Source organism: Thermoascus crustaceus (genome assembly GCF_041956765.1).
Source record: "Thermoascus crustaceus strain CBS 181.67 unplaced genomic scaffold VTN00scaffold_2, whole genome shotgun sequence".
NCBI classification, from domain to species: Eukaryota; Fungi; Ascomycota; class Eurotiomycetes; order Eurotiales; family Thermoascaceae; genus Thermoascus; species Thermoascus crustaceus.
In genome coordinates this window covers 3,700,686-3,725,010 of record NW_027192528.1, presented here as the reverse complement: position 1 = coordinate 3,725,010, position 24,325 = coordinate 3,700,686, and the positions used below count along the sequence as shown (strand labels likewise).

The 24,325-nt window shown below is 51.4% G+C and overlaps 9 protein-coding genes across 9 annotated transcripts in view; 6 read left to right on the top strand and 3 right to left on the bottom strand.

Moving 5' to 3' along the window:
* Window positions 1-1,460: 1,460 nt before the first annotated feature.
* On the bottom strand, window positions 1,461-1,954 carry VTN00DRAFT_4860 (uncharacterized protein; the record flags this gene model as incomplete). Its single annotated transcript, XM_069431329.1, has 2 exons — window positions 1,461-1,874; window positions 1,931-1,954. 2 exons carry the CDS (start codon window positions 1,952-1,954, stop codon window positions 1,461-1,463), a joined length of 438 nt encoding a protein of 145 aa, XP_069290375.1.
* Window positions 1,955-2,602: 648 nt separating this feature from the next.
* On the top strand, window positions 2,603-4,045 carry VTN00DRAFT_4859 (uncharacterized protein; the record flags this gene model as incomplete). The annotated part of the gene is made up of 1 exon (XM_069431327.1): window positions 2,603-4,045. The coding sequence occupies one exon, from the start codon at window positions 2,603-2,605 to the stop codon at window positions 4,043-4,045; it is 1,443 nt and encodes a 480-aa protein (XP_069290374.1).
* A 703-nt stretch (window positions 4,046-4,748) lies between these two features.
* On the top strand, window positions 4,749-5,327 carry VTN00DRAFT_4858 (uncharacterized protein; the record flags this gene model as incomplete). The annotated part of the gene is made up of 2 exons (XM_069431326.1): window positions 4,749-5,026; window positions 5,102-5,327. The coding sequence occupies 2 exons, from the start codon at window positions 4,749-4,751 to the stop codon at window positions 5,325-5,327; spliced, it is 504 nt and encodes a 167-aa protein (XP_069290373.1).
* Window positions 5,328-9,029: 3,702 nt separating this feature from the next.
* Window positions 9,030-10,521, bottom strand: VTN00DRAFT_4857 (uncharacterized protein; the record flags this gene model as incomplete). The annotated part of the gene is made up of 3 exons (XM_069431325.1): window positions 9,030-9,047; window positions 9,106-10,321; window positions 10,388-10,521. The coding sequence occupies 3 exons, from the start codon at window positions 10,519-10,521 to the stop codon at window positions 9,030-9,032; spliced, it is 1,368 nt and encodes a 455-aa protein (XP_069290372.1).
* Window positions 10,522-11,132: 611 nt separating this feature from the next.
* VTN00DRAFT_4856 (uncharacterized protein) lies at window positions 11,133-15,355 on the top strand (the record flags this gene model as incomplete). The annotated part of the gene is made up of 3 exons (XM_069431324.1): window positions 11,133-11,341; window positions 11,409-15,171; window positions 15,233-15,355. 3 exons carry the CDS (start codon window positions 11,133-11,135, stop codon window positions 15,353-15,355), a joined length of 4,095 nt encoding a protein of 1,364 aa, XP_069290371.1.
* A 551-nt stretch (window positions 15,356-15,906) lies between these two features.
* VTN00DRAFT_4855 (uncharacterized protein) lies at window positions 15,907-17,037 on the top strand (the record flags this gene model as incomplete). The annotated part of the gene is made up of 4 exons (XM_069431323.1): window positions 15,907-15,942; window positions 16,060-16,422; window positions 16,494-16,653; window positions 16,748-17,037. The coding sequence occupies 4 exons, from the start codon at window positions 15,907-15,909 to the stop codon at window positions 17,035-17,037; spliced, it is 849 nt and encodes a 282-aa protein (XP_069290370.1).
* Window positions 17,038-17,528: 491 nt separating this feature from the next.
* Window positions 17,529-19,615, bottom strand: VTN00DRAFT_4854 (uncharacterized protein; the record flags this gene model as incomplete). Its single annotated transcript, XM_069431322.1, has 4 exons — window positions 17,529-17,746; window positions 17,860-18,476; window positions 18,538-19,174; window positions 19,252-19,615. 4 exons carry the CDS (start codon window positions 19,613-19,615, stop codon window positions 17,529-17,531), a joined length of 1,836 nt encoding a protein of 611 aa, XP_069290369.1.
* A 1,948-nt stretch (window positions 19,616-21,563) lies between these two features.
* VTN00DRAFT_4853 (uncharacterized protein) lies at window positions 21,564-22,451 on the top strand (the record flags this gene model as incomplete). Its single annotated transcript, XM_069431321.1, has 1 exon — window positions 21,564-22,451. One exon carries the CDS (start codon window positions 21,564-21,566, stop codon window positions 22,449-22,451), a length of 888 nt encoding a protein of 295 aa, XP_069290368.1.
* A 448-nt stretch (window positions 22,452-22,899) lies between these two features.
* VTN00DRAFT_4852 (uncharacterized protein) overlaps window positions 22,900-24,325 on the top strand; it is a gene marked incomplete at both ends in the record, with an annotated part of 2,533 nt that continues 1,107 nt past the window's right edge. Inside the window, 3 exons of the mRNA XM_069431320.1 lie at window positions 22,900-23,255; window positions 23,478-23,641; window positions 23,790-24,314. Of these exons, the coding sequence (XP_069290367.1) occupies window positions 22,900-23,255; window positions 23,478-23,641; window positions 23,790-24,314 (1,045 nt within the window). The remainder of the gene's footprint in view (window positions 23,256-23,477; window positions 23,642-23,789; window positions 24,315-24,325) is intronic.

Genomic DNA, 24,325 nt, shown 5'->3' with positions numbered 1-24,325 from the left:
ATGACTACTTGGTTTTCTCAGAGCCTAGAAACGCAACACAATGCAGAGATAGGTAGGTAGATAGACGACGCTCCTGCCCTGCCCTTTCCCTCCTGAGTAGTAGTAGTAGTAGTATTCATACCTGATCTAGCTGGCTTATATACACGCTGCTGTGCAGGATGTTCCTCTAAAGTCCGTCTCGAAAACATGCTAAATATAAAGACTAAGCGAGCGTATAGGTGAGATGAGATGCCCCCAGTATGCTCAAAAGAAACTCCCGGAACGCCCTAATACATCGAAAATATAGTTAGTTATAGTTTTAGATATATAACCCTCCGGAACTACCCTCCATCATCTCCTTCGCCCCCCGGTGAGATCTTCGCGCGCTCACGCTTCATTCCACAGTATATCATTCATTCAATAATCGCAACGGACTCGGACATCTCCCGCGTCTCCCGTGCCAAAGGTCACAGTGCATTTGTTACGGTCCTTGGGACACTAGAATAGAATACAGCAAGTTAGCTCCAAGAGCTTAATTTTTATTATCATTATTATTAGAGAAAAATGAAAGTTTAGACAGTGTGGATATGGGGACTAATGATTATGATGATGCCAACTCAACTTAACTCACCCGATGTGACGGCGCGGCACACCTAGGCGGTAAGGTAGGCGGTGTTGAGCATTCCTTTGTCTCTGGGATACTGCCGGTCCTACTCGCCTACGTATATCACGCTACACGAAGCCCTGCAGATTCTTTCCTTTCCCCTCATGCTTTCGATTCTGTATGACAAGCTACCATAGTTTTAGCTAATAATACTATGACTGGGCGCCGTCACATAGGGTAGATGGTGTTGAGCATCTCTTTGTCTCTGGGATACTGCTGGTCCTACTTGCCTATGCATATTGCACTACACAAAGCCCTGCAATTTCTTTCCTTGCCTCTCATGCTTTTGATTCTGTATAGCAAGCTACCATAGTTTTAGCTAATAATGGACCTCCTGGTCTTCCGGTGAGTTTGACGGGGATCGAGAAACCGTCACTGAGGGAGAAGAAGCGACAGCACAAGTAAGCCTAGTAGGTCTTGATCTTGTGTTAGAAACCAGAGGGCTCAATTCCTTGGCTGTAGCTGCCCAAGCGCGCAGGGAACAACAGGGAGGCATCTTGAATTAGAGGACAAGAACAAAAAACTAGTGAAACTGGAAGGACAGAAGTGACAGGGCTTGCGAAGATTGGGTATTAAGAAGAGAACAGAAGGAACAATCACCGCGGCAGAAAAGAGGCGGGGCAATGAGTTGGACAGCAGAGAAATGGGGTAATCTGTATCTGCCTGAGATCCGCAGTCGTGTGGATGTGTGTTACTCATCAAAGGGGCAGAAGCATCACAGTCAATCAGCTACTGCAGGAGAATCTGCGTGACTTCCAGGATGCATGGGCTGGCATCCAGGCAAAAAGAAGAGCCAGAAGGACACAAAGAAGCCCATTCACGCAGTCAACACCACCTCTCTGCAGGAGTCCTCCACGCAAACAATGAGCCAGGCGTCCCGCTCGCGATCACTATAGGCAGAGAGGAGATGAGGATGACGGTCGTCTGCCGCGGCATCGGGATCGCTCAGACGGAGGCCCAGGCCTGAGCCCGGCTGGGGGGGGTCCTGGGGACGCGCAGGATGTTCGATGAGAAGAGGAGCAGCAGGGACAGGCGTGCGGAGAGCATCCCGACGGGCCATCGTTCCCGAAGACACGGGTAGCAAAGGGGAGCCACAACGTACCTGGAGGTCTTGCTGAGCGCGACGGCTGGGGTCTAGGGCTGCCAATCGTTGTTGATCGCGATGCAGCGCGCGCGATGGTCGTACGAAGATTTCAGACCAGCGCTCAGACTGTCGGCGGAGGCGTAGGCGCTGGAGAGCCCGTTGGACTGAGCATTCTGCCGCTAGGCGGTGTGGCGGCCTCGTACCTTTACAGAGCGGGCAGATGGCATCTACAAGCAGAACACAGCCTCTTTATTGTCAGCACGTCTTTGCTGGCATATTTGATAGTTGCTGTTGAGCTTGAGGAGCGCATTTTTGGTGGTGCTGCAGGTGTTGTACCCTAGCATCCTGACATCTTGTACGCTGAAGAAGAACAGAACCATTACTATTCCGTGTCCAACTTGTCCAAAAAAAACCGGAACTGGCCATGCTTATCTCAGATGCTGGTTCTCCAGAGTCTAGGAAATGCATTCATCGACATGGGATCGAATTGGCCGTCGGCAACTTTTCATGGCGGAAGTGGCGAAATGAGCGTGTTTTTGCAAGTGAATGAATTCCGCGGAGAAATTCCAAAGGTTCGGAGTCTAATTGACTCCATGCTCTCGGGGTTTGCAATGAACTGATCCCATATGGGTTAATATTGCCTTTGCTATGACATAATGCGTGGGACCGCCGTATCAATGACGGTGAGGCCCAAAGTCTGAAATCCGAAATTGCCCGCACTGGCGCCATTTTTATTTGCTTTTCACTGTACATTTAAACACATCTTGTTTGGTCTCATTCCCCCTCTGATATTCAATTCCATCCCCCCCCCCCCCCCCCCGATCAACTCTTGCATACTATTCAAACAAAATACGCCAAATACGTGTCTTACGCAAATGAGCTTGACACCAGAACAAGTCCAAATTATCAAAGCGACAGTGCCGGTCGTGCAAGAACATGGCACTACCATCACAACAGTGTTCTATGAGAACATGCTGAGGGAGCATCCGGAGCTAAACACCGTCTTCAACACCACACACCAAGTCACTGGCCACCAGGCGCGCGCTTTGGCCGGTGCGCTGTATGCATACGCAGCAAACATTGACAACTTGGACGCGCTCACTTCCTCTATCAAACTCATAACTCACAGGCATGCATCCCTCTACATCCAGCCAGATGACTACAAGATTGTGGGAGAGTATCTCCTCGCGGCCATGAAGCAGGTTCTGGGTGACGCTTGTACACCGGACATTCTCAATGCCTGGACCGCCGCCTACTGGCAGTTGGCCAATATCTTGATCAACAAAGAGGCCGATCTGTATTGCCAAAGTGAAGACTGGACGGACTGGCGCGAGTTCAGGATCGTGAAGAAAGTGCCCGAGTCGGATGACATCACTTCCTTTTATCTTGCACCAGTGGATGGAAAGAAACCTCTGCCTACATTCCGTCCGGGTCAGTATATATCAGTGCGGGTCTACGTGCCGGGGCTGAAATACCCTCAGCCAAGGCAATATTCACTTAGCGATATGCCTCGATCAGACTACTACAGGATCAGCGTCAAAAAGGAACCGGCACTGAACCCTGCCGCACCAGGAGCCGAAACGCACCCTGGCTATGTGTCGAACGTCCTCCACGATCTCAAGAACGAAGGTGACGTGATTGAAATCTCCCATCCGTTTGGTGACTTCTACTTGTCGGACGATGACATGAGACATCCCGTTGTGCTCCTCTCCGCCGGCGTTGGCCTCACGCCACTGCTCTCGATGTTGAACACCCTCATTTCCCGGCCATCTCATCCCGAGAGAAAGATCCACTTCATACACGGTGCGCGCCGCGCCAGCGCCCGAGCTTTCAAGGATCATGTCCGATCGCTCGCGGACAAGCATGAGAACCTGAAAGTGACCTTCTTCGCCAGCTCGCCCGCGCAGCATGAGCAGCGAGGCATCGACTTCCACCGTGACGGACGGGTGGATTTGCAGAAACTCGATTGGAAGGAAGATCTCTTCCTTGACGATCCGCAGACAGAATTCTACATCTGTGGGCCTGCACCTTTCATGACAAAGATGTTCAAATCCCTGGAGGAGCGTGGTGTCGACTCTAGCCGGATCAAGATGGAGCTTTTTGGCGCAGGTGGTGTGCCTCATGATGTCCAGAAGGGAGATCTCAGCCTGGCCCGTGACAATGTCAAACTGGGACAGTCTGTCCTCATCGCTGCGCTGGGCGCAGGTCTGGGTTTTGCGATATATCGGAAGCATGCAGAGGGAAAGCTGTCGTGGTCATCTAGCATCAGCCTGTGGTCGGCTGCGGTTGGTGCGATAGCCGTATCTCTTTTGTCATAGCCATGGCGCTCGTAGATTTTTACTTAGTCAGCCGATACCTCTTAGGAACGAGGGATAGAGCAGAGAGTCTAGCCGGAGCATGAAGCACAAGAAGATCCTGGATCAAGTACGGCTGAAGAGGTGGATACAGTACTCATACGAGATGGAGACAGATAAACCTAATCTCCACTCAATTGTTTTTCACCGTTAGGAACTAGAGAGTGTACTCTATACCCACATACAGAAGAGAAGAAGAGTATATCTATCCGCAGAAGAAGGCCGTGACGGGCTCGTTACCGTACCGGGACGCAAGCCGAGGTCGACGGAGCACGTGTGGAGAGCCGTCCTTGTTATCCCGGACGATGATAGATCTATCTCTCCTCCAGCCTCTTCTCCCCAACTCCCATCCTTCTACTCCGGGCCTTGAGCTTCTCATCGACCATGACCGGTCCGGATGACAAGAGCTCCTCCATCCCGGAGTGGCAGCGACAGCCTGTCATCACCTACCCAGAATTCCTCCTCCAACCCGCCAAACCACCTCCCCTTTTCTCCCTCTGCAGCATCCTCTACACCCTCTATGGCACTGTCAGTCTGGGAGCCAGCATCTACAGTGTGAGCGAGTACCTCATGAAGCCCATGCTCTCAAGTCTGACCAACACCTGATATGAGCTCACCCAAACAGCTCAGCAAAACCTCCAGAAGCTGAATGACAAGCTAGAACAGAATGTCTGTCATACCGCCATATCCTTCCCGGACAGCTGCAGCAAAAGCCAACACCTCTGACACAGATGACTCGGACTCAGTCACCTCAGACCTAACGGAGCTCTTCCACTGTGACATCACAACACAGACAACCCCAGACCTGGCCCGCGGAGTCACCACTCCGTCTTACTTCACTGACACAGACGCAGAGAAAGATCCAAAGACCACCTTGGGCCACACAAAATATCTGGAGATCCTCCACTCACACCTTCACAAATTCCTCAAGGTGGAAAGCCAGGCGTGAGTCGCTGACAACCTTGTCAAGGACCGGCTTGGCAAACTGCAGACCTACCTTGACAGCCTGACATACAGCAGATCAAGCTACATCAGCTTCAGCATCTACAATATCTACAGCGCAACCGGCACTGCAGACCTTGGGGGCAGCAGTGTTGTCAGCACTACGACAGGCATGCACAAGGGTGAGGAGGATGCAATCAACAGCTTCAAGGCCAAGATCAGAGGCGTCAAGGGCGCCCTGCTCAGCGCAAGGAATTTTCCCGCGGGCTGTGGGGGCAGAATTGTTGCCAGTGTGGGGAGATGAAATGAGGTGATCTGGAGACTACCTACCTAACTTAGTATCCTACCAACTTGTCATGTTATGTTTGCCTGTATTTCTGCTTGATTCCTGGAAAGTATGGAAAGAACATGTAACATCTATACATACCTAGGTAGTTATTTACCTACCTAACTACCTCTACCTAAGTCACATTATAGGGCCCCAGCAAGCGTGGTTGGCTGCTAGATGATATATGAATGAATCAGAAAATGCCTTCTACAAGAACCACCTACCTACCCGATCAGTCTGTGTGTGGTCAGCAGTTAACAGTTTCAATTTAATGCCTAGAATCTGGCAGAACTTATCCTAAAAGTCAGATATAAATTAAGATTCTTAGTCTAAGACAATTGTATCTAGGGGACCAGTCCATTGTTAGATGTGCAGAATAAATAGTTGCACTATATCTCTTGCTGTAGCAGTCTTGTAGCAGAGTATTGTGACGGCGCGGCACACCTAGGCGGTAAGGTAGGCGGCGTTGGGATACTGCCGGTCCTACTTGCCTACGTATATCGCGCTACATGAAGCCCTGCAGATTCTTTCCTTTCCCCTCATGCTTTTGATTCTGTATGACAAGCTACCATAGTTTTAGCTAATAATACTATGACTGGGCGCCGTCACAATTCCAGTCCTTCCCTGAGAAGAACTGTAGCTTGTTTTCTGGTGCAAGCATTGTACCGATTGCAAAGAGATCGCCATGAATCTCATCTGTTTTGCTGTAGTAATCTGCAAGCTTGTCTCTTGCAGTGCCTAGTGCCTTTAGCATTAGCTGTTTCCAAGGGACTTTCTTCCATTGTAGCTGCTGAGTAGACTTTTCCAGATGTTCAAAAAGTTGGTTATAAATATCGAAGATAATATGGATAGTCGCATCAGTGGTTTTGGATAACACAGTGGTGAACTTGAAGAAAGGCTGAGTGATCCAAAGAAGATACTTGATCTGGCGCCATTCCTCCTGATCAAGCGTCAGGTCTTGAAGGCAATATTCTTAGCAAAACTTGTTGAATGTGGACTGCAACCTTTTTGCATAATGAAGCATTAAGAATGTGGAATTCCAGTGAGTCTTCACATCTTGAATTGGAACTATCTTTGGTAATCCTCTTTGAAGGTTACAGAATGCTTCGCAGTGTTGAGGACTTGCATTGATGTAGATTGCCAAGTTGTGAACCTAGGATTACAGAGAGTCAGTAATATAAAGTATTTAGATCAATGATATTGCCAACCTTATTAAGGGTATCAACAATCTCTCATTTTTGTTGCCTTGCACTTGTACGAACCAATTACAACTGAGCTTCTGACCATATCTCAGTTGTCTTGTTTTTAGGATTAGCTTTTATCTGACCAAGAAGCTGCTTGAGACTGAGTTGGATAATGTGGGTGATACATGGAACCCGGATAATAGCAGTGTTATCATCAAGGTCAAGTGACTGGACAGATTCTTGAATACTTGACATTAATATGTTATTGTTTGATGCATTATCAGTGGTAATTGTGAGTACCTAATCCACAATCTGATGCTGTTGTAGCAGATCCAGAAGCACAGCACTTAGGTTCACACCAGAATGTGTTCCATGAAGTGGCTCAAAGCCAATCAAGATCTCCCGGTAATTCCAGTTGTCATTGATAAAGTAACCAGTGACCGCCATAAATGCTTGTTGGAATGGAGATGTCCAGCAGTCAAGAGCAATAGAGAGCTTTGCACCTAGAGGAAGCCTCTGAAGGATATTTTGTTGGTGTTCCTTGACAATACTTTGAAGCCTTTGACCAACTGTCCTCATAGAAGGAAATTCAGGTAAATATGTGATTGAACAAGATACTTGTATAAACTTCTGGAACTGTGGATGCTCCACAATCTGGAATGGAAGCTGTAGAATAGCAATTGTATTAATCAGCTCTTCTTCCCAGTCCTCTTTGCTGACTGCCTGATTACTTTTTGAAGGTCGACTAGCCTAGTGACTTATAAGTATAGAATATCCTACTTAAGGCTTAACTTACCTCATCTTGTATAAGCCATCAAATACTAGACTGCTGAGCTTGTTGAGCAGCCCTTTGACACTTTTCCCCCTTTAAATGCCTACCCATTAAGTTTGTTCCCACTTTAGTATGTCCTGGGTGATCAAGAATCTTGCCACATTGTTGACATTTCACTTTTGGAAGACCATCAGTTGCAGAAGCAATCTGATCAAAGTGTTTCCACACATCAGATAGATGCCCAGTTCAATCCCAGTTAAATGTTTTTGCCTCAGGTCTCTTTCCATATGTTGTCTGTAGCCACCAATTGACAAATACCTCCTTATCCATACTGGTGTATAGGACAAATTCAGCGAGACAATTAGGCCAAATACGCGTGAGAGTTGAGGGAATTGAAAGAGATTGAATAAAGTTAGAATCAGGTGTGGACATAAATGACTGCTGGCTAATATGCAGCTCGGAGGTAAACAGTATAGGGCTGTCAGAATTGATGTAGGACAAAGAAAGAGTCTCAGTGAGAGTAGGAAGCAGAGTAAGTGTAGCTGTAGGATCACCCTTGTAGAGAGACAAGGAGTAGATATCAGACTGTTGAGACATAATGAGTGTAACCTGACAGTCTCACGTGAGTGAACAAGGAATCAGGAGACTTACCAAGTTTTCTCTAAGTCAAGCAAGCAAGCTAAGTACCTGAGGGGCTGTCCATCCTAGTCAACCTATATGATAAGATCGATCTATCACAAAATAAACCTACCGCTATATATTCTATGTGATATAATTGGATTATACTGCCACCTGCCTGCAGGCGGCCCAGGGCCGCCCGTTCTCCTCAGAAATATTCGTGAGATAGGGGTCCCCCCGCCTTTGCGATTCTTTTAGCAAGAGGTGTGAATTTTGAAGGGACTTTTAAACCAGCTTATATTAGTAAACTGGGCTTTCTGATAGAAAAAAATAAAAAACTTAGATACTGAATTATCTATTAGCACAGTTAAATCAACCAAGCAACGAAGAAAGAAGTCATTTTTAATATTGATGATTTTGGGAGAATGGCGGTGGTATAGACCTCTGGTGCTCAAATATATTTCTGGCATGAAGTTACGTGTTTGCACCAATTCAGTAAATAACCTACCACCAACACTATCTAGCTTCGAGACCAGGAAGCATCTAGTATAATTAGGGTATGCGGAATCTAAATACAAGCATTATTTATTCAATTTCAGGGCGGGGGTAGAGAATATCAACACCCAGTGTAGACGGAACTGGAACAGGCGTAAAAAACAGGTAATTTATCAGGTGAATCATCAAGTTATGCTTCCAAATTGGGAGAATTGTGCACCAAATGGGCCAAAACGGTCCGCCCTGGGCGGCCCTACGCGGGCACCCCGGGCGGGAGCGGGCGGCCGGTGGCTGCCCTACGGGCTCGGACGGGCGGGCTACGGGCGGTCTCCCACCGCCCACGGGCGGGCTGTGCCGAGGTCTAACCAAAACCACCCAAACCCTTTTAAAATGACTGCAAACGAAGAAACCGTGAGCACAAACCCCTCGATCGAGGATATCTCGTCTGATCAGCACCATGAGACAATATGTCGAAGAAAAAATGCATGAATCTGGAAAACCTTGGATTTTCCGCCGCGCGTCGTCCATTCGCCATTCGATAATGCATAAACCGTGGGTATGATGGTCTTTTTTGAGGACCAAGTCCAACGGACTCGAGTCCTGTCGCGTTCACTGCAGGAGAGGGTCCTGGTTGCAGAGTCAGTTTAAGCCCAGTAGGAGCCATCGACGTGATGAGATCACTTACTCTGTAGTGTTTCTGGTGGTTGGCAGCCCTCTGCACCTTGGCGGTGTACCTGAGTTCCTCCCGCTGGGCGCGGGTTCTCTCTCGTCTCTCGGAGTTGAGGGCCTCCCGTTTCTGAGTGGCAGTAGCTCCAATCATACCCATACCACCATTGGCACGGGTGATGACGGCGCGCTGGTGGCTGCGACCTCTTTCCTCCTCTTCCGGTTCAGCGGTACCGTTTTCTATAGCGAGCTGTTTGGCGATCCGCTCCTCAGCGGTAGGGTAGTTGTGCAGGTTCTGACGGTAGTATCTTGCTAGAGAACGGTGACCAGCGGTGCGGCCAGATGGCAGGTACAGTTCAAAGTCCGACTTGAGGATAGGCTGGGAGGGGTGATATGTCTCGTCTGAATCGACCGACGATCCAGAACTCTCCGTTTCCCAGCCATCGTCATCGACATCATCTCCAGATACCTTAACACCGCCCTCCGCAGGAGTGTCCGTGTCGTCCTCGTTATCCGAGTAAGTGCTGGTGAAATCGTAGAACTGGCCAATCTCGATCTGCTCGTCCTCCGTCTCGAAAGCGATCATGCAATGGCCCTTGTCGCGCATGTGGGTCCGAATTCCAGAGGCAGAGTTTCTGATGGCGTGGCAGTACAGGCATTCATTGTTCTCGGTGATCTTACGATATAGGTAACGAATAAGGCCTTCGAGGTCAACAAGGTAGTCCTTTTCGGGAATGAACATGCCATGTCCTTTGAACATGTGGTCCACGTTGGACTGCAGATCGGCGGAGTTGTAATTGCAGAAGAGGCAGCGAGACGCGGAGAACTCCTCTTCGGCAGATTCCTCATCATCCTCTTCCTCTTCCTCCTCTTCGATGGTGCTCGTCTTCAGGCCGTCCGCAACTTTGGAGACCTCGTCATCCTTCTCTGCAGGCGTACTCCTGTTGATGGGCTCTCCGAGCGAAAATGCCGAGCTCATAACGGACGAAGTGTCGTCTGCAAGGCCACCGGACTGTCTCAGGCGGGCTTCGCGAAGCTTGTGCTTCGAGCTTCTGACGTGGTTCTGAAACGAGTTTTCGCTGTAGAATGTCTTCTGGCAGGCAGCGCAAGTTTTCTCGAAGGATGCTTTGGCAGCGGCGGCAGTGGAGTTGGCCTTGGCTGTGAGAACCTTTTCCGTGAAGATTTCATGGGATACCGGCGGCAAGGAGGCAACACGACGCTTTACATTGTACAAACTGGAGAAGAAGAAAGATTAGCGCCTACATTGCGGATCGTCAGGAACATAGTGATGGAGAACTTACTGCCAATCTCTGCGCATGTGCTCCCGCTGGGCATCACTGCTGCGAAAGGCGACAAGACAGGTATTGCAGGTGTACGGAAGGTTTGTCGAAGGCACGTCGGCCTGCCCCATGACCTGAGTAGCAACTGTCGCCATGGTGTCGCGCGCAGAAGGAGATTCGAGTAGAATGAAGTCTTCTGAACCCGTAGCGGGGGAAGTGGCGGGATATCGATACTATATCCGTATCGATGATCTGTGCGTGATTGATTGATAATCAGGTGGGGTACAAGTATGCAATGTGATAAAAGCGGGTTGTATGATGGAGAGAACGCGGAGGCAGACACGCCCAAGGCTCGAGGAGGAAGACGAACGGAGAGCCGTCGAGTGCCTGGGCTGATGTTGGAGATCCACGGGACTGCGGGACAAAATGAGCAAAGTCTCTGCTGAGTGCGATTTGCGGCGGTGGCGATGACGTCCCGCCGCGCCCAGCCCGCCCTAGGCCTGCTTAATCAGCTTCTGTCTCGATCGGGCCTAGCGCATCCCGCGCGGTCTTTCTTTCTTCCGGGGCCAAGGCGGCCTTGCCGCATCGGGACTAGACCCCGGCCCCGACGTGCCGTGGCGGAGACGGAGCCCGATGATATCAGCCAGGACACAACACATCTCGTGCGGTACATCCTCCGCACAGCATCCTCTGTCGTCCACTGCGGTAGTAGCCCTTCGTGCCATCTGTAGTCGGACAGTTCAGACATGCCCCACGTGTTCTTAAGATGACCAGACTGCGGGGAGGCTCTGTGAGCCCTCCGGACTCCGCGCGCTCAGCTGTCGGCATCGACAGGCCACCCTTCCATCGGTCGAAGCTGCCGCCAAATGCTCCAGAGGTCATTGTCCAGAACACTGTCAGTGTCTCGGATCCCGCCTGTGTGCTGCCATGGAACAAGGACGAGCGACGCAGGCAATTCAATCTCCTGGTGCGCAAGTAAGTGTGGAGGTCACCAGGTGTCTGGCTTCGGTCTAGCTTGGTAGTTAACAATCCGTGGTACTAGATACAAAAACCAGCTTCTCTATGGCTGTCAGGAACCAAACTGTCATACCCCGACCTGCCTCAGTTACCGCAAAAGGGTGGCTGAAGGCCCCTTTCGAAACTACACGGAGCTAAGCGCCCGGACGCTGGCTTGCTATCTGGCTAGCCTGGACAATGCGGAAGACGGTCTCTGCCGCAACCCTCCGAGACTGCCGTCGGATTTTCCACCTGCGGACGGCGTGCGCCGGTCGAAACGACGAAGTGCTGCGCTCCACGCTCGCGAGTCTCCTGCAGAATCCACCCATCGCGGCCCGGAGACAACTCGGAAAGGGGTTGAGGATGTGTCGGGTAGACCGGTGCCACTACAGACCGGTAATCTTACTTCAAGAACTGGGGACACTGGCACCCAAGAAGCACAGGGCCTTTCTTCTACAGGTATAACCTATGAGGTAGAAGGGCAGCATGGGGATGTGCCGGGCCGGGATAGCCCGGCAACACAGAAAATGAAGGACCCGAAGTCCTTTACGCAGAACTTATTCGATACGCTCTCTCTCCGGATGGTGGAATGGCTGCCTCTTCGCAGATCGCCGGACTCGTTTGACTCCGAGCCCGATCACTCGGGGAGAGGACCTTCTCCACGGCGATCCAACCAAGAAACGCCGACAGAGACTCCCCATGGTCAAAAGCGTCGAGCCACGCACAGACCCCACCTAAATGGAGATAAAGCCGCTATTTCAAATGGTGTAGTAGGAAACGGCTTCCAGACTCCATCGTCGCGGCATGCCGGTTCTCAGCCTGCGGCGGTGGAGCTGAAGCTGCCAGGACAACAGGTCAAGCGATTGTCGCTAACTGATATGGAACATTGGCGTCAAAGTCCACGGTCGAGCATGGAAGAAAAGACGCGTCAAGATCGTAAGTCCGCTGGGAAGCTCTCACTGAATACACCTTCAAGCACGAGCGCATACGTCGGACTGCCCTCTCCACCGGCGTTAAAGCATCGACCGCAAAAGCACCGGGGCATAAATGGAGACCTCAATGGTGTCTATTTTGCGGAGGAAAAGAAGCATAGACGTGTTTTGTGGGATGGCTCGAAACTTCTGAAGGAATCGCACCGTTATGAATCCCAGTCACAGGATCTGGACGTACAGGACCAGTCAACTACAACACCACTGGCTGCTGATAGACGTCAAGGGAGACGCAAGGGTAAACGCAGGAAAGGCGAAACCACCGCCTCTATAGAGACCATAACCCATTTATCAAATAAAATTATCGATGGGCTATGTCAGATGATGCTGGAATCCGACGAAGATGCGCAGAAGTGGAAGGAGGAGATAGCTGATAGGGAATTGCGGGGTAGCTTCGACGATTCCGAGTGGCGTTATGCAACTCCCGTTCAGCGCCAGGCGTTTCCATTTGTTGCGCAGAGTGTCTTCTACGTGTTGAGCAGCACCAAGCACATTCTCCGCTCTTTCAGGAGAGAGTCAACAAGCAACAATGAGGGAGAATCCAGAACGACCAATCCCCGCCTTGACATGCAACAGGTAGAACCATCCCTCCGGCGTCTTTTTACCATTTGTCCCTGGGATATTGCCTTGCATAGTCTTTGGAGCGCGCTGGAGCGGCTTTTCGTTCCCCCAAAGGAGTTGTCGACACCTACGAGAAGCCCGCACAATGGTTCGGTATCGGGTACTCCTGCTCCGGCACCCATCATCCCATCTCGATCTCCTGCTTTATCAGACGAAGAACCTGTATCGGATGCTGAAGCCGCGGAAATAGCAACGGTGGTCCTTTTCGCTCTGATTAGCTCTCTTCCCAAGCTAGACGTACAGACATGGAAAAGCATACTCCAAATGCGTGCCGCGGGGACCGTGATGCCCGACGCCGCCATGCGGAAACTCCCTCGTGAAAGTTGCAGTCTGGTGGCAGACACTACCGACAGGTTCGAACATGAGCTGGCTCTCCGACTCGTCGGTCGCCTAGTTCGTGCTCTCACCGCGCGGTTGGCTTTCTACGAGATTTCAAAAGCACGCCAGATATACACGTCTGACACCCCCAAGCAGCGGAAGACTAGTGTCCTAGATTTGGTGTTGGACAATTTGATGGAGCATCACAGTCTGACGGCAGGCGAGACAGATTTGGACAGCCCTCTGCAGACTTCCCGGTCACCGAGCGCGTGTGCTCTGATCGTGGAGTGGCTTCGAACATTGTTCCTCAAGGAATGGGACGGGAAGCCCGAGATGGCGAAGTGCAGTGCTGCTGGCGGCGCTGTACAGATACTGGCGTCGATGTATAAAGATCGGAACCGACTGGGTCTCGAGCCAGAGGACTTCCACACTGCGTTTCTATCGGAGCGACTAGACGCGATGGAGATGCCGGTAGAGTGGCTGGGCACGCTGTCCAACAACAGGACGATGCATCTCCTGTCGTATCCCTTCCTCTTCCCACCATCTGCACTTGTAATCTACTTCCGTGCTCTCAACTACGCTACAATGTCCAAATCCTACGAGGCAGCTATGACGGCAACCAGGCATGTCACCCAGACGGCTTTCGGCACGATACCTGTCCCGGACGAGGTTGGTTTATTGGGGAGACTGAGAACGTCCATGTCGACTTACCTCGTTCTTGTGGTGCGACGAGACAACGTCCTGACAGATGCTCTCAACCAGCTTTGGCGACGTGAGAAGCGCGAGCTGCTGCGTCCGCTGAAGGTCCAAATGGGGATGGACGAAGGAGAGGAGGGTGTGGACCATGGCGGAGTGCAGCAGGAGTTCTTCAGAGTCGTCATGGCGGAGGCGTTGAGTCCGGCGTTCGGCATGTTCACCACCGACAGTCGGACTCGCATCTCCTGGTTCCAGCCATGCTCATTGGAGCCACTGTACAAATTCGAGCTGCTTGGGCTTCTTATGTCTCTCGCTGTGTACAACGGCCTCACTCTCCCCGTCAACTTTCCCGTCGCGTTGTATCGGAAACTACTAGGCTTGAAGGTGAAGCATCTTGATCATATCCGGGATGGCTGGCCAGAGCTCGCTAAGGGCTTGGAGGATCTCTTGACGTGGGAAAACGGAGACGTGGGTGACATTTTCATGCGGACGTACGAGTTTAGTTTCGAGGCCTTTGGGAGTATCAAGACCGTCGACATGGAGAGAGTCGGCCGTGACGCACCCTGGCCGGCCCCAGACCCTGACAAACCACGGGGCCAAGCCCGAAGCCACCTATCGGACTACTCGAGCTCCCGATCAGACAGGCCTGGGCACGGCGGGCGAAAGAGCCGCATCTCCATGCTACCAAAGAACGAAGAGCCGGGACGAGAGTCGTTCCGGACGGGCATCCTCAAAGGCGTGGACTACAACGCCCCTCTGGCGACTCCCAGCCAGCCAGCCCCCGAGGCGTCTCTGGTGACCAACGAGAACCGGCAGCAATTCGTCAAAGACTACATCTTCTGGTTGACGGACAAGTCCATCCGGCCGCAGTACGAGGCTCTTGCACGGGGGTTCTACACCTGCCTGGACCGATCGGCGCTGTCGATCTTCACCCCGGAGGCGCTGAAGACCGTGGTCGAGGGAATCCAGGAGATCAACATCGAGGAGCTGGAGCAGCACGCGCGGTACGAAGGCGGTTTCAGCGCGTCTCACCGGGTGGTGCGGGACTTCTGGCACATCGTGAAGCGCTTTCCGCAGGAGAAGAAGCGCCGGCTGCTGGAGTTTGTGACGGCGAGTGACCGCGTACCGGTCAACGGCATCGCGAGCATCATGTTCGTCATTCAGAAGAACGGCGTGGGTGATACTGTAAGTTGCATCCCTTTTCTTTCTCATTTCGTAATGTGCCCGTTCACTAACGATCTGGCAGCGCCTCCCGACCAGCCTGACGTGCTTTGGCCGGCTGCTGCTTCCGGAGTATTCCTCGAGGGCTGTGCTGCAGGAGAAGCTCGAGAAGGCATTGGAGAACGCGCGTGGATTTGGAGTTGCTTGAACGTGGCTAGGTACTTGATATCCATTGGCACGAGGCGTCTGTATTCTGGATGGGGGGCATCTCTTTATCTTTTACGCCATTCCTCTCTGGTATGGAAGTGGTGTTATCTGCCTCGTAGGCATCTTTGATTTACATAGAGTTTATATCCAGTGTTTATTCTATGAGTGAGTAGGAGTCATACTCGGAGAACCTGCCCTTCTCGGGCGACACGGTGCCTGGATCGGCGGCAGCGTGTGCCGGGATGATTGGACCCAGTTCACCGCGATGACTCTTCGGGTTGCGCTTCGCCTGACATTCTTTCTCTGTAGATAGACCTCGTATATATATCTCCTGTCCGTTTCCCTCGACTGAAAAAAAAAGAGACGACCTGCTTTCCGGGCTGCTCCTCAATTCATTTTTTTCCCCGTCCGTCATCTCGACTTCATCGGTCAATTATCAACCCCACTACCCCGCGTCCGTGGCGCTCTCTCGTGCAACCGATCGATAAATTATTTCCGACTCCAGCAAGTCACCACGACTAGCTGCCAGCAAGCAAACAGGGAAAATTAAAGATGGCACCCATCATCCACTGCGTCCGCCACGCTCAGGTCCGCCTCCTCCTCTTCCATCCCAATGCTCCTCCGTAATAAAAATCACAACCTGTCAATTCCAACAACACCAACATCACATACTGATCCTCACCCCGATTTCTTCCATCACTCCAGGGCTTCCACAACCTCAACACAGCCAACCACGTCCTCCCGGACCCCCTCCTGACCGAACTCGGCGAGGAACAATGCCGCAAACTCCGCGACACCTTCCCCTACCACGACCGCATCGAGCTGGTGACCGCCTCCCCGCTCCGACGGACCATCTACACCGCCCTGCTGAGCTTCGAGCCCGTGTTCAACAAGCACAAGGAGACCGGTGGTGACGGGTTCAAGCTGATCGCCATCCCCGAGGCGCAGGAGACGAGCGACGTGCCGTGCGATACGGGGAGCGAGCCTGCTGCGCTGAGGAAGGAGCTGGTGGAGGAGAAAGGGTTGCCGGTGGATTTGGGGCTCGTGGGGGAGGGGTGGAATAGTAAGGTCTGTTTTCTTTTGTCTCCAGATATCTGGGAATTGATAAAAGGGTGACTGACGTACCGGTGTTGATACAGACTGGAAAATGGGCCCCAACCTCCGAGGCCATCAAGAACCGCGCCCGCGAGGCCCGTCGCTGGCTGAAGGCCCGGCCGGAGAAGGAGATCGTGCTCGTCTCACACGGCGGCTTCCTGCACTACTTCACCGAGGATTGGGAGGATAGTAGCGTTTACCAGGGTATATATATATATATATATCCCCCCTCCCTCCACATCCTCCATCCCACACAGGAAGAAAACAGATACTAACGTGTATGTTGTTTCGACGATAGGAACCGGCTGGACCAACACCGAATTCCGCACCTACGAATTCACCGACAGCCACGACACCGAGGACCTCGAGGGCTACCCACTCGACGGGGACAACGCCTCGCTCGTCGAGACGCTCGAGTCGCGCCGGCGCCGCGGCAAGGAGGGGCCCGCGCCGTCCCGCGAGCAGCAGAAGGTCTTCTACAAGCTGGGTCTGCAGGGGTGGGACGATCAGGGTCTGCAGCTCAGTGTGGCGGAGAGGGAGGCCGCCAAGGTGCCGCAGGGGAAGGAGGTTGGTGGGGCGAGGATTTAGATTTGTAAGGATTTGGGAGATGGGATGTGATGGACATATGCCGTATAGAGATTTCTTTTTTCTTCTTCCTTTTTTGTTTGTTATGATTTTTTTTTCTTTGTTCTATTTAGGTATTATTTTGCATTGGATTTTTTTGATGGGCTGGATTTTTTCTCCTCTCTTTTCAAGACTATTAGACTGAAGATGATAGAAAGACAAGATGAGTTGTTGACGATAGATTTCAGAATAGAATCGTTTTGCTTGTCTGAACCTGACAGGAATACATAAAGCAAAAGACAAAAAAATAAAAGCAAAATACCACCCATGTTCATCATCCATTACATGATAAAAATCCAACCGTCATGATCCTCAAAAAAAAACGTCTAGATCAAGAAATCAACCTCATCTGTACATATCAAACCCTAAACTCTATGTACCGAATATCATAATCATCACATAACCAAGATTGATAATCATCATTATTATCATCTCCCTCCATGAGAAATTGTGACTCAAACGGCAGCAGCATCTTGCTTGATCATATCGGACACCTTCTCCGCGATGGCGTAGATGGTGCTGGTCAGGTGGCCGCACACCTGGAACGGGAAGACCGAGGCGTCGACGACCCGGACGTTGCTGGTGCCGTAGACGATGAGTCGGTCGCTCACGACGCCGCCCTTCTCCCGCGGCATCATGGCCGTCGTGCCGACGGGGTGGAAGTTGGAGCGGTCTGGTACGTGTGTAGCCATTGTTAATAAATCATTTCCAGAGAGAGACTAGGGAGTGTTCTGATAGAACCATGAGGAGATTTAGGTAGGTAGTTAGGGAGGAGAAGTAACTCACAGTTCGCTTTGATGTAATCTTCCCAGACGATATCAGGTGCCTGCTCAGGAACCGTCTCCAGCCCAGGTTGGGTCTCGTTCACGACAAGGTTGCTCAACGGTTCCGTCCGGAACAGCTGACGCGTGAACCTGGCCGCCGCGATCTGCTGCTGCGTGTCCCAGTCGAACATGAAGAAGTTCGGGTTGACGGCTGGGTATTCGGCCGGGTCGTCGGACTTGATATGCACGCTCCCCCGTGCGAAGGGGAGAAGCCCCCAGTACATCGCGAGAGCGGTTTTGCCGGACGGGAAGAGCACGATCTCCGCGATGGGGATGTGGTTCTTGAAGATCAGGTCGTGCTGGACCTGGAACAGATCCTGCAGGTGTGTAGCGTTCATGGAGCCCTGGCTCGCGTTCGCCGCGGCTGATGCGTAGTCGGCCAGGTTGTTCTGGGCCCAGGTGGCGATGGAAGATGTTGCGTTGCCGAAGAGATCGGGGGCGGAGACGTACGTGGCTGAGTTCGATCCGGTCAAGGTTGAGTTTGTCGAGACGGATGCTTCGTTGGTCATCTGGTCCTGCAGGTTCTCGCCTACAGTGGGCAGTTCGACTTTGACGGTGATGTTGTACTGTTCTAGGATCCTACATGAAGTTATTCTCATTAGATCATCCTCCAGGTTTAGCTTTGGCTCATGGTACACACCTTGGGTTCCCAACTCCAGAAAGTTCAAGTATAGCAGGCGACCTGAGGGATCCCGCTGCGAGGATGACCTCCTTGCTAGCTTTAATTACGCTGGTATTACCATTGCTTGCTGTGATTTGAACGCCATCAGCAACGGCATCTCCTGAAACAGCTGTCCTGTTCGAACAGGACGTCTCGTTCGAAGGCGTCTCATCCTTCCAGACAATTTTGTCCGCGCGCGTGTTGGTGAGGACGTCAATATTGGACCTTAAAGATGTAAAGGGCCAATAGTACGCCCTGGCAGCATCTTCCCGGACGTTCTGGGCATGGTCAATGGTGAAAGGGACGTAGTTAAATCCGCGCATCTTGCCCCCATTGGTGTCAGCTGTCCATGGAACACCAAGGGATTGGTACGTGCTGTTCAAGATACCGGGAAGGTCACTTGGCTGCTTCGGTGGATGGCCCACCTTCAAAGGCCCGTCGAAACCGTGATATTTCAGATTAAATGAAGCGCCTGCCGCAACGTCAGTACTGTTGGGCACTTGGTAGTCTTCACTTTTCAGGTAATAGGGGAAGAGGCTGGTCCAGTTCCATCCATCGTTGCCGATCTCTTGCCATGCATCGATCTGTACATCCTCCGCACGGGTATAAGCCATCCCTATATTGTAATAGCGTTATCATCAGCAGTCTGTACTGTAGATACTTGGCTAAGAAAGATGCCATCTAGATACGTACCATTAATTGTGCTCGTCCCTCCAAGAGCCTTTCCAGCCCGAAAGACCTGCGGCTGGTTTCCCGCGTAGGTCTGACTCGTCGATTCATATTGCCAATCAATGTCGGACCCGAGAGCCCGCCCAGGGCCGCTGGCATCCGTCACGTTCGGGTTGTTGAGCGCAGAGTCACCAGCTTCGATGACAAGAATGGACACATTCGGGTCTTCAGACAAGCGATTTGCGACGACAAGACCGCTTGTGCCACCTCCGACGATAATGTAGTCATATTGGCTCTGCTGCTGAACAGACCGTGACGGTAGAGGAGTTGCGGCTGCTATCACCGAAGGAGAAAGGAAACTGAGAAGAATCCCGAGGCCAGACAGCATGGTGAAAGCTGGTTCAAAAATAACGATATTTACAAACCCAGCTTTCAGTCAATGATAGATGGTGAGGCCACGGTGCCTCCTCTCAGGAGGAGGAGGAGGGATGTTGGGGAGACAACAGCCATGTTTTAAATCAAAGGGCTCCTGCGTAGATCATGTATTCTGCGTGTAAGTATGTGGTTCGTAATACCCTTTCCAATGTGTCCAAGCATTCTCCTTATCTCGTATAAGCTTTTGTAAACAATTCAATCGACGGGAACCTTTGCTGTGGGTCATCCACATGGTGGAGGCCGCTAAGGGCAAAATTCATCTCTGATATTATGATATTATCATAGCACCTTAGCAAGCGAGGTGTCAGGGAGGAGGAGTAGCCGGTCAACAGCACCCAAAACCTGTCGTGCCTGTCATTTTTCACACTAGTAAGAAAACGAAATGAAAAAGATAGTATGCTGTTATAGTGTTGTGTCACCAAACATCTGGGAATTTGCCGTGGTAACTGAGGGGCCATGTGGGCAATGGAATGCTTGTCGTTCGGTCGGTCGGTCGACTGCAGACTTCGGGAATCTTGGATGTCCCTTGGCTTCCCGAACGGTTTTAATATCAACATTGCACATGTCACCCGTGCAACTCGACTGTTAATAACGATTTGGATGGTAGAAGTAGACGCTCTGGTATCCTGCCGAGTGATTGTCACGAGGCATGGTAGCGCTGGGTCGGCCTGCTAGATACGATCTCCGGCCCGACCTCGCATTCTTTATCTGGCTCATCCCGATCGCTCAAAGCAGCATGTCTTTGAGAGATCTTTGACGTTTGAGAAATGTAGCGTGCATTATCAGCCACTCACAGTTCGGCAAGCTGGTCTAGTTCGAATTTCAAGTACTCCACCAAGACTTCCAATTTATTGACAAAAACGCCTTCTCTGATAACAGTGTACGTACCTGATAGTATACGACCAGCATCACTGATCGGTCAATCTATGACCTGCGATAACAACCCAGTTGCTCCGAGATTGTCAACGCTGCCTGGTAGTTGTAAGGTGCAGATTTTTGGACCTGAATTGGATAGTACCTGCTTATCTAGATCTATCTATCTAGTCCAGTATCTATATTACCTTCTTTATGGAGTCCACGTATCCTTCATGTACATGGCTTTCAACTATCCATGGAATCTTCCCGGCTAGCCAGACAATGAATGAGACCGAGATCGAGACTTGGGCATAGATAAAGAATCAGCCACGGCACAGATATTATATTATCAATACCACACGTATGCAAAAACGACGAAAGCCGTGACAGCCGAAGGAACGGGATCATCAATGGAGTCTTGAAAAATCAATCCCTCTTCTTCCATGTATGACAGACAGACCTGTTAGCAAAAGCTTCATCCCCAAATGGCTACATCTCTTCTCCCCTTCTCTTTCGTTCCCTTGTCTGCGACTCATCGAACGCGGAACAATGAGGTATCGAGAACAAGACGGGACAAAGAAGAATATTAGAAGAGCAGTTCATTATGTTCAGTGCTTATAAGCAAGCAAGCAAGAATTGCAGATCATATTCCAGTTCATTTCATCTCCTATCGATTTCGGGTTATATTATTTCCTCGATTTGATCTCTTAATCTTTATAGAGCGAAGATATCTTCTTTTCTTTGGACAGATAACGACATAGCTATATATCTCTCTTCACCTTCTTACCTTTGAGAACGTTCCGTAAACAGAGAGTGAGTCACATACTTACTGACCGCAGGCGGTTTCGATTATTATTATTCATACGAACTGGCGGTAATTGCAACCCAAGTTTACCATCCATTATCCGTTCAGGTAGGTATAAGGAGCGCAAAGAAATGGCTGACCATTGCAGACGTCACTTGGGCTTGTGGGCTCCACAGTGGAGTACACCAAACTGGAGAGGTACACCACATATGGGAAGTGTATCACCTATGGGAGGCGCACCATGCATGGGTGCACCACATACAAGTATACCACCCTGGGAAGCCACAGCGCATTTGGGAAGTACAGTCCACTCGTTACTCCTGCGCAGAGAGCGCTGGGACTCGGTCGTTCTTCAAGTTTGCGTGAGGGACGAAGAGACGATCGTCGATTCAGCGGTCCCGTGGAGCGGCGGAATTCTTACCATTACAGAGTTGGCAGACGCTCCTCTGTTGGATCACCGAGGCTATCTTCCATCGTATCACCCAGTCTCGGTGGGAAAAGCAGTATATACCACAAGGAGGGGTCCCAGGACTCCCTGAACGGATATCAAGCCTACAGGGGACCCTTTCCCCCAGGTGCTTTGCTACGCGTGCCGTACTTCGAACAGCACACCCTGCCCGAACTCCCAGGCAACAGGAATCCCGACCGATACCGGCTGGAGAGTGAGGCGTTTGGAGCCATTTGCGCCAAGTGGCGGAAAATGGTTGTCGTTGGAGAGAACCGGTTCCATTATGTCTGTCTCCCGATCCTCACGAACAATGGCCGGGGTTTCAGTGTCGACGATCCCACCCTGGAGCGCAATCTGGAGGAGTTCGTATCTATCTTTGATCATCGCATGGAAGAACAGCAGGAACTCCGGGCACAGACGCACAACAAGCCTCTCCGGACGGCGTTCCTCAGGGACGACGTGGCCTTTTTCCATCCCGAGTCGGTCGTCCAGCTCACGTACCCTGTAACTGGGCAGAACGAGTGTCTATCGATCGTTGAGGGATATTTGGACGAAGCCTCGACCGCCGAAGTACAGGCGCATTATACTTTGTGGACGATGAAGAACACGGCAGCCTACATGGTGGCAATGAATGAGAGGCTCAAGCAGGAAGATGCTGCCAAGAGTAGGCGAGATGCTTGACCATGTGATTGCATTGACGTGAAACCCTTGTGGACCTTTGGTTTTCGAATCCTCCGTATGCCAGTTTATGTGGCAGAATGATCTGCAATCAGTTTTCTTTCAGGTGTATATCAAAATTCAAACAAAGGATAGGAGCAGAAGTATCGGGATATTATAATCACAATGGATAGATAATGAAAAACATAATATCACAGACTTGGTAGATTTTCCATTCAAAGCGGCAGACAAAAGCTTGTCTGGAGATCGTCAATTGGGACGCTGCTAAACAACGACATCGCATCCGCTTGATTCTATTCCACATGCCAGGTAGTCAGCTTCTCCATATTGATGATTCTCAGGAAGATGGCTGTGATGTTGATCTGCTGGAGAGCAGCAATATCCAACTCAACCGAGGCGGATATCATTGTCCGGTCGAGGGCCGTTCCACGGCAAAGCCCGACGACGTCTCATGGGAAACGACTGCAGTGACGCGTCCCAGCGGGGTTTTATGAAGCCGCAGGCAGTGCAAATCCTCATGCCAAGAGGCATCATCCCTGGAACGCGAGTTGTAGGAGCGTTGACGAGCTGGACGTTCGGCATCTCCATCGACATCCAAGCTGACTGCGCGTGGCACGGATGGGGCCGCCATACGAACGAGCCACTCATAGGGCGACGATGCCCCAAACTCTTCATCGAACTCCGGAGTCATGCCAAGCACGGATATGGAGATCGAGAATTCGACTCTCGCACAGCCTCAGGGTCCGCCGTGACGCGTGCAGACGGGGCGAGAGGCGGTTCCTTGCAGGTGAAGCTCCATTGTGAAGCGTTAGTAGTAGAGCACAAATGGGACCTGTATGCACGGCGGAGAAGAGCGCGGGTGCTGTTCTCACAGGACCTCTTGTGATCTGCCCTCAAGCGCCAGAGACCGTGTCATCACAAGAGATGTGTTCGCATGAAAAAGGCACAAGCTCACCAAGAGTCACTATTTTTGGGGGAGCGGGGCAACCGTGGCGCAGTCTCCGTGACACGGCTGATCGTTATGACAAGCTCCCTGGTTGCGCACGGCGTCTCCGTGCGCCATCCAAGATCAACGCCTGCGTACCGGAAGTACATATGCACAGTCATGCTCCTACATGCTTCTTTCTATCTACCACCGTTCTCTCCCGGGGTATCTCTGCTGTCTCGACAAGTCGAGACTGTTCCGGAGTGCTGTAAGCTTGGCTTCATGAGCTGAGATCCTTATCGCAGCAGCGCCCGCGCTTGACCCAGTCCAGCCAGGATGCTGGACGAGAACCTCCCAAGTACAGTGCCTTCAATCACTATGACTGGAGAGAGAGCGTGCTGACTGTCTCGTTCTAGCATTCTTCCTCAAGTCCAATGGCAGGGACGATAAACACCTCTCGACTCTATACTTCTGCCAGCACGGCAACGAACCCGAACCCGCATACTCCCTGCGCCATGCCGACCCATCCAACCCCGCGTTCAAGAACCGTTACGCAGTCGCCCTGTACGATCCTTATGTTCCAGACATTCTCTTCGGGGAGGTCCTCATAATACCAGAATGGACTCAACCCACCCTATCCCAAGAAGCAATCCGCCAGAATGGCGGGATTCCTCCGCCCCCAGAACCCATGCTCCCAACGAAATTCACCATCCAGCTCTACAACCCTGACCAGCAAGTGGTCGTCCGTTACAAGCACAAGACATGGAACTCGCCAGCCTCGTGGGACTTTGAGATGCCCCAGCGGACCTTCCGTCAACCGTCCAGCTCGACCCTCGATCGCACCCAGAGCGACCCTGCGGCGTCGGACATAACCCCCAAGTTGAAATTCAGCTGGCGCAAGGATGGCAAGCTGTCGAAGGACTTGGCCTGTTACCTGTCAGGCAAGACGACC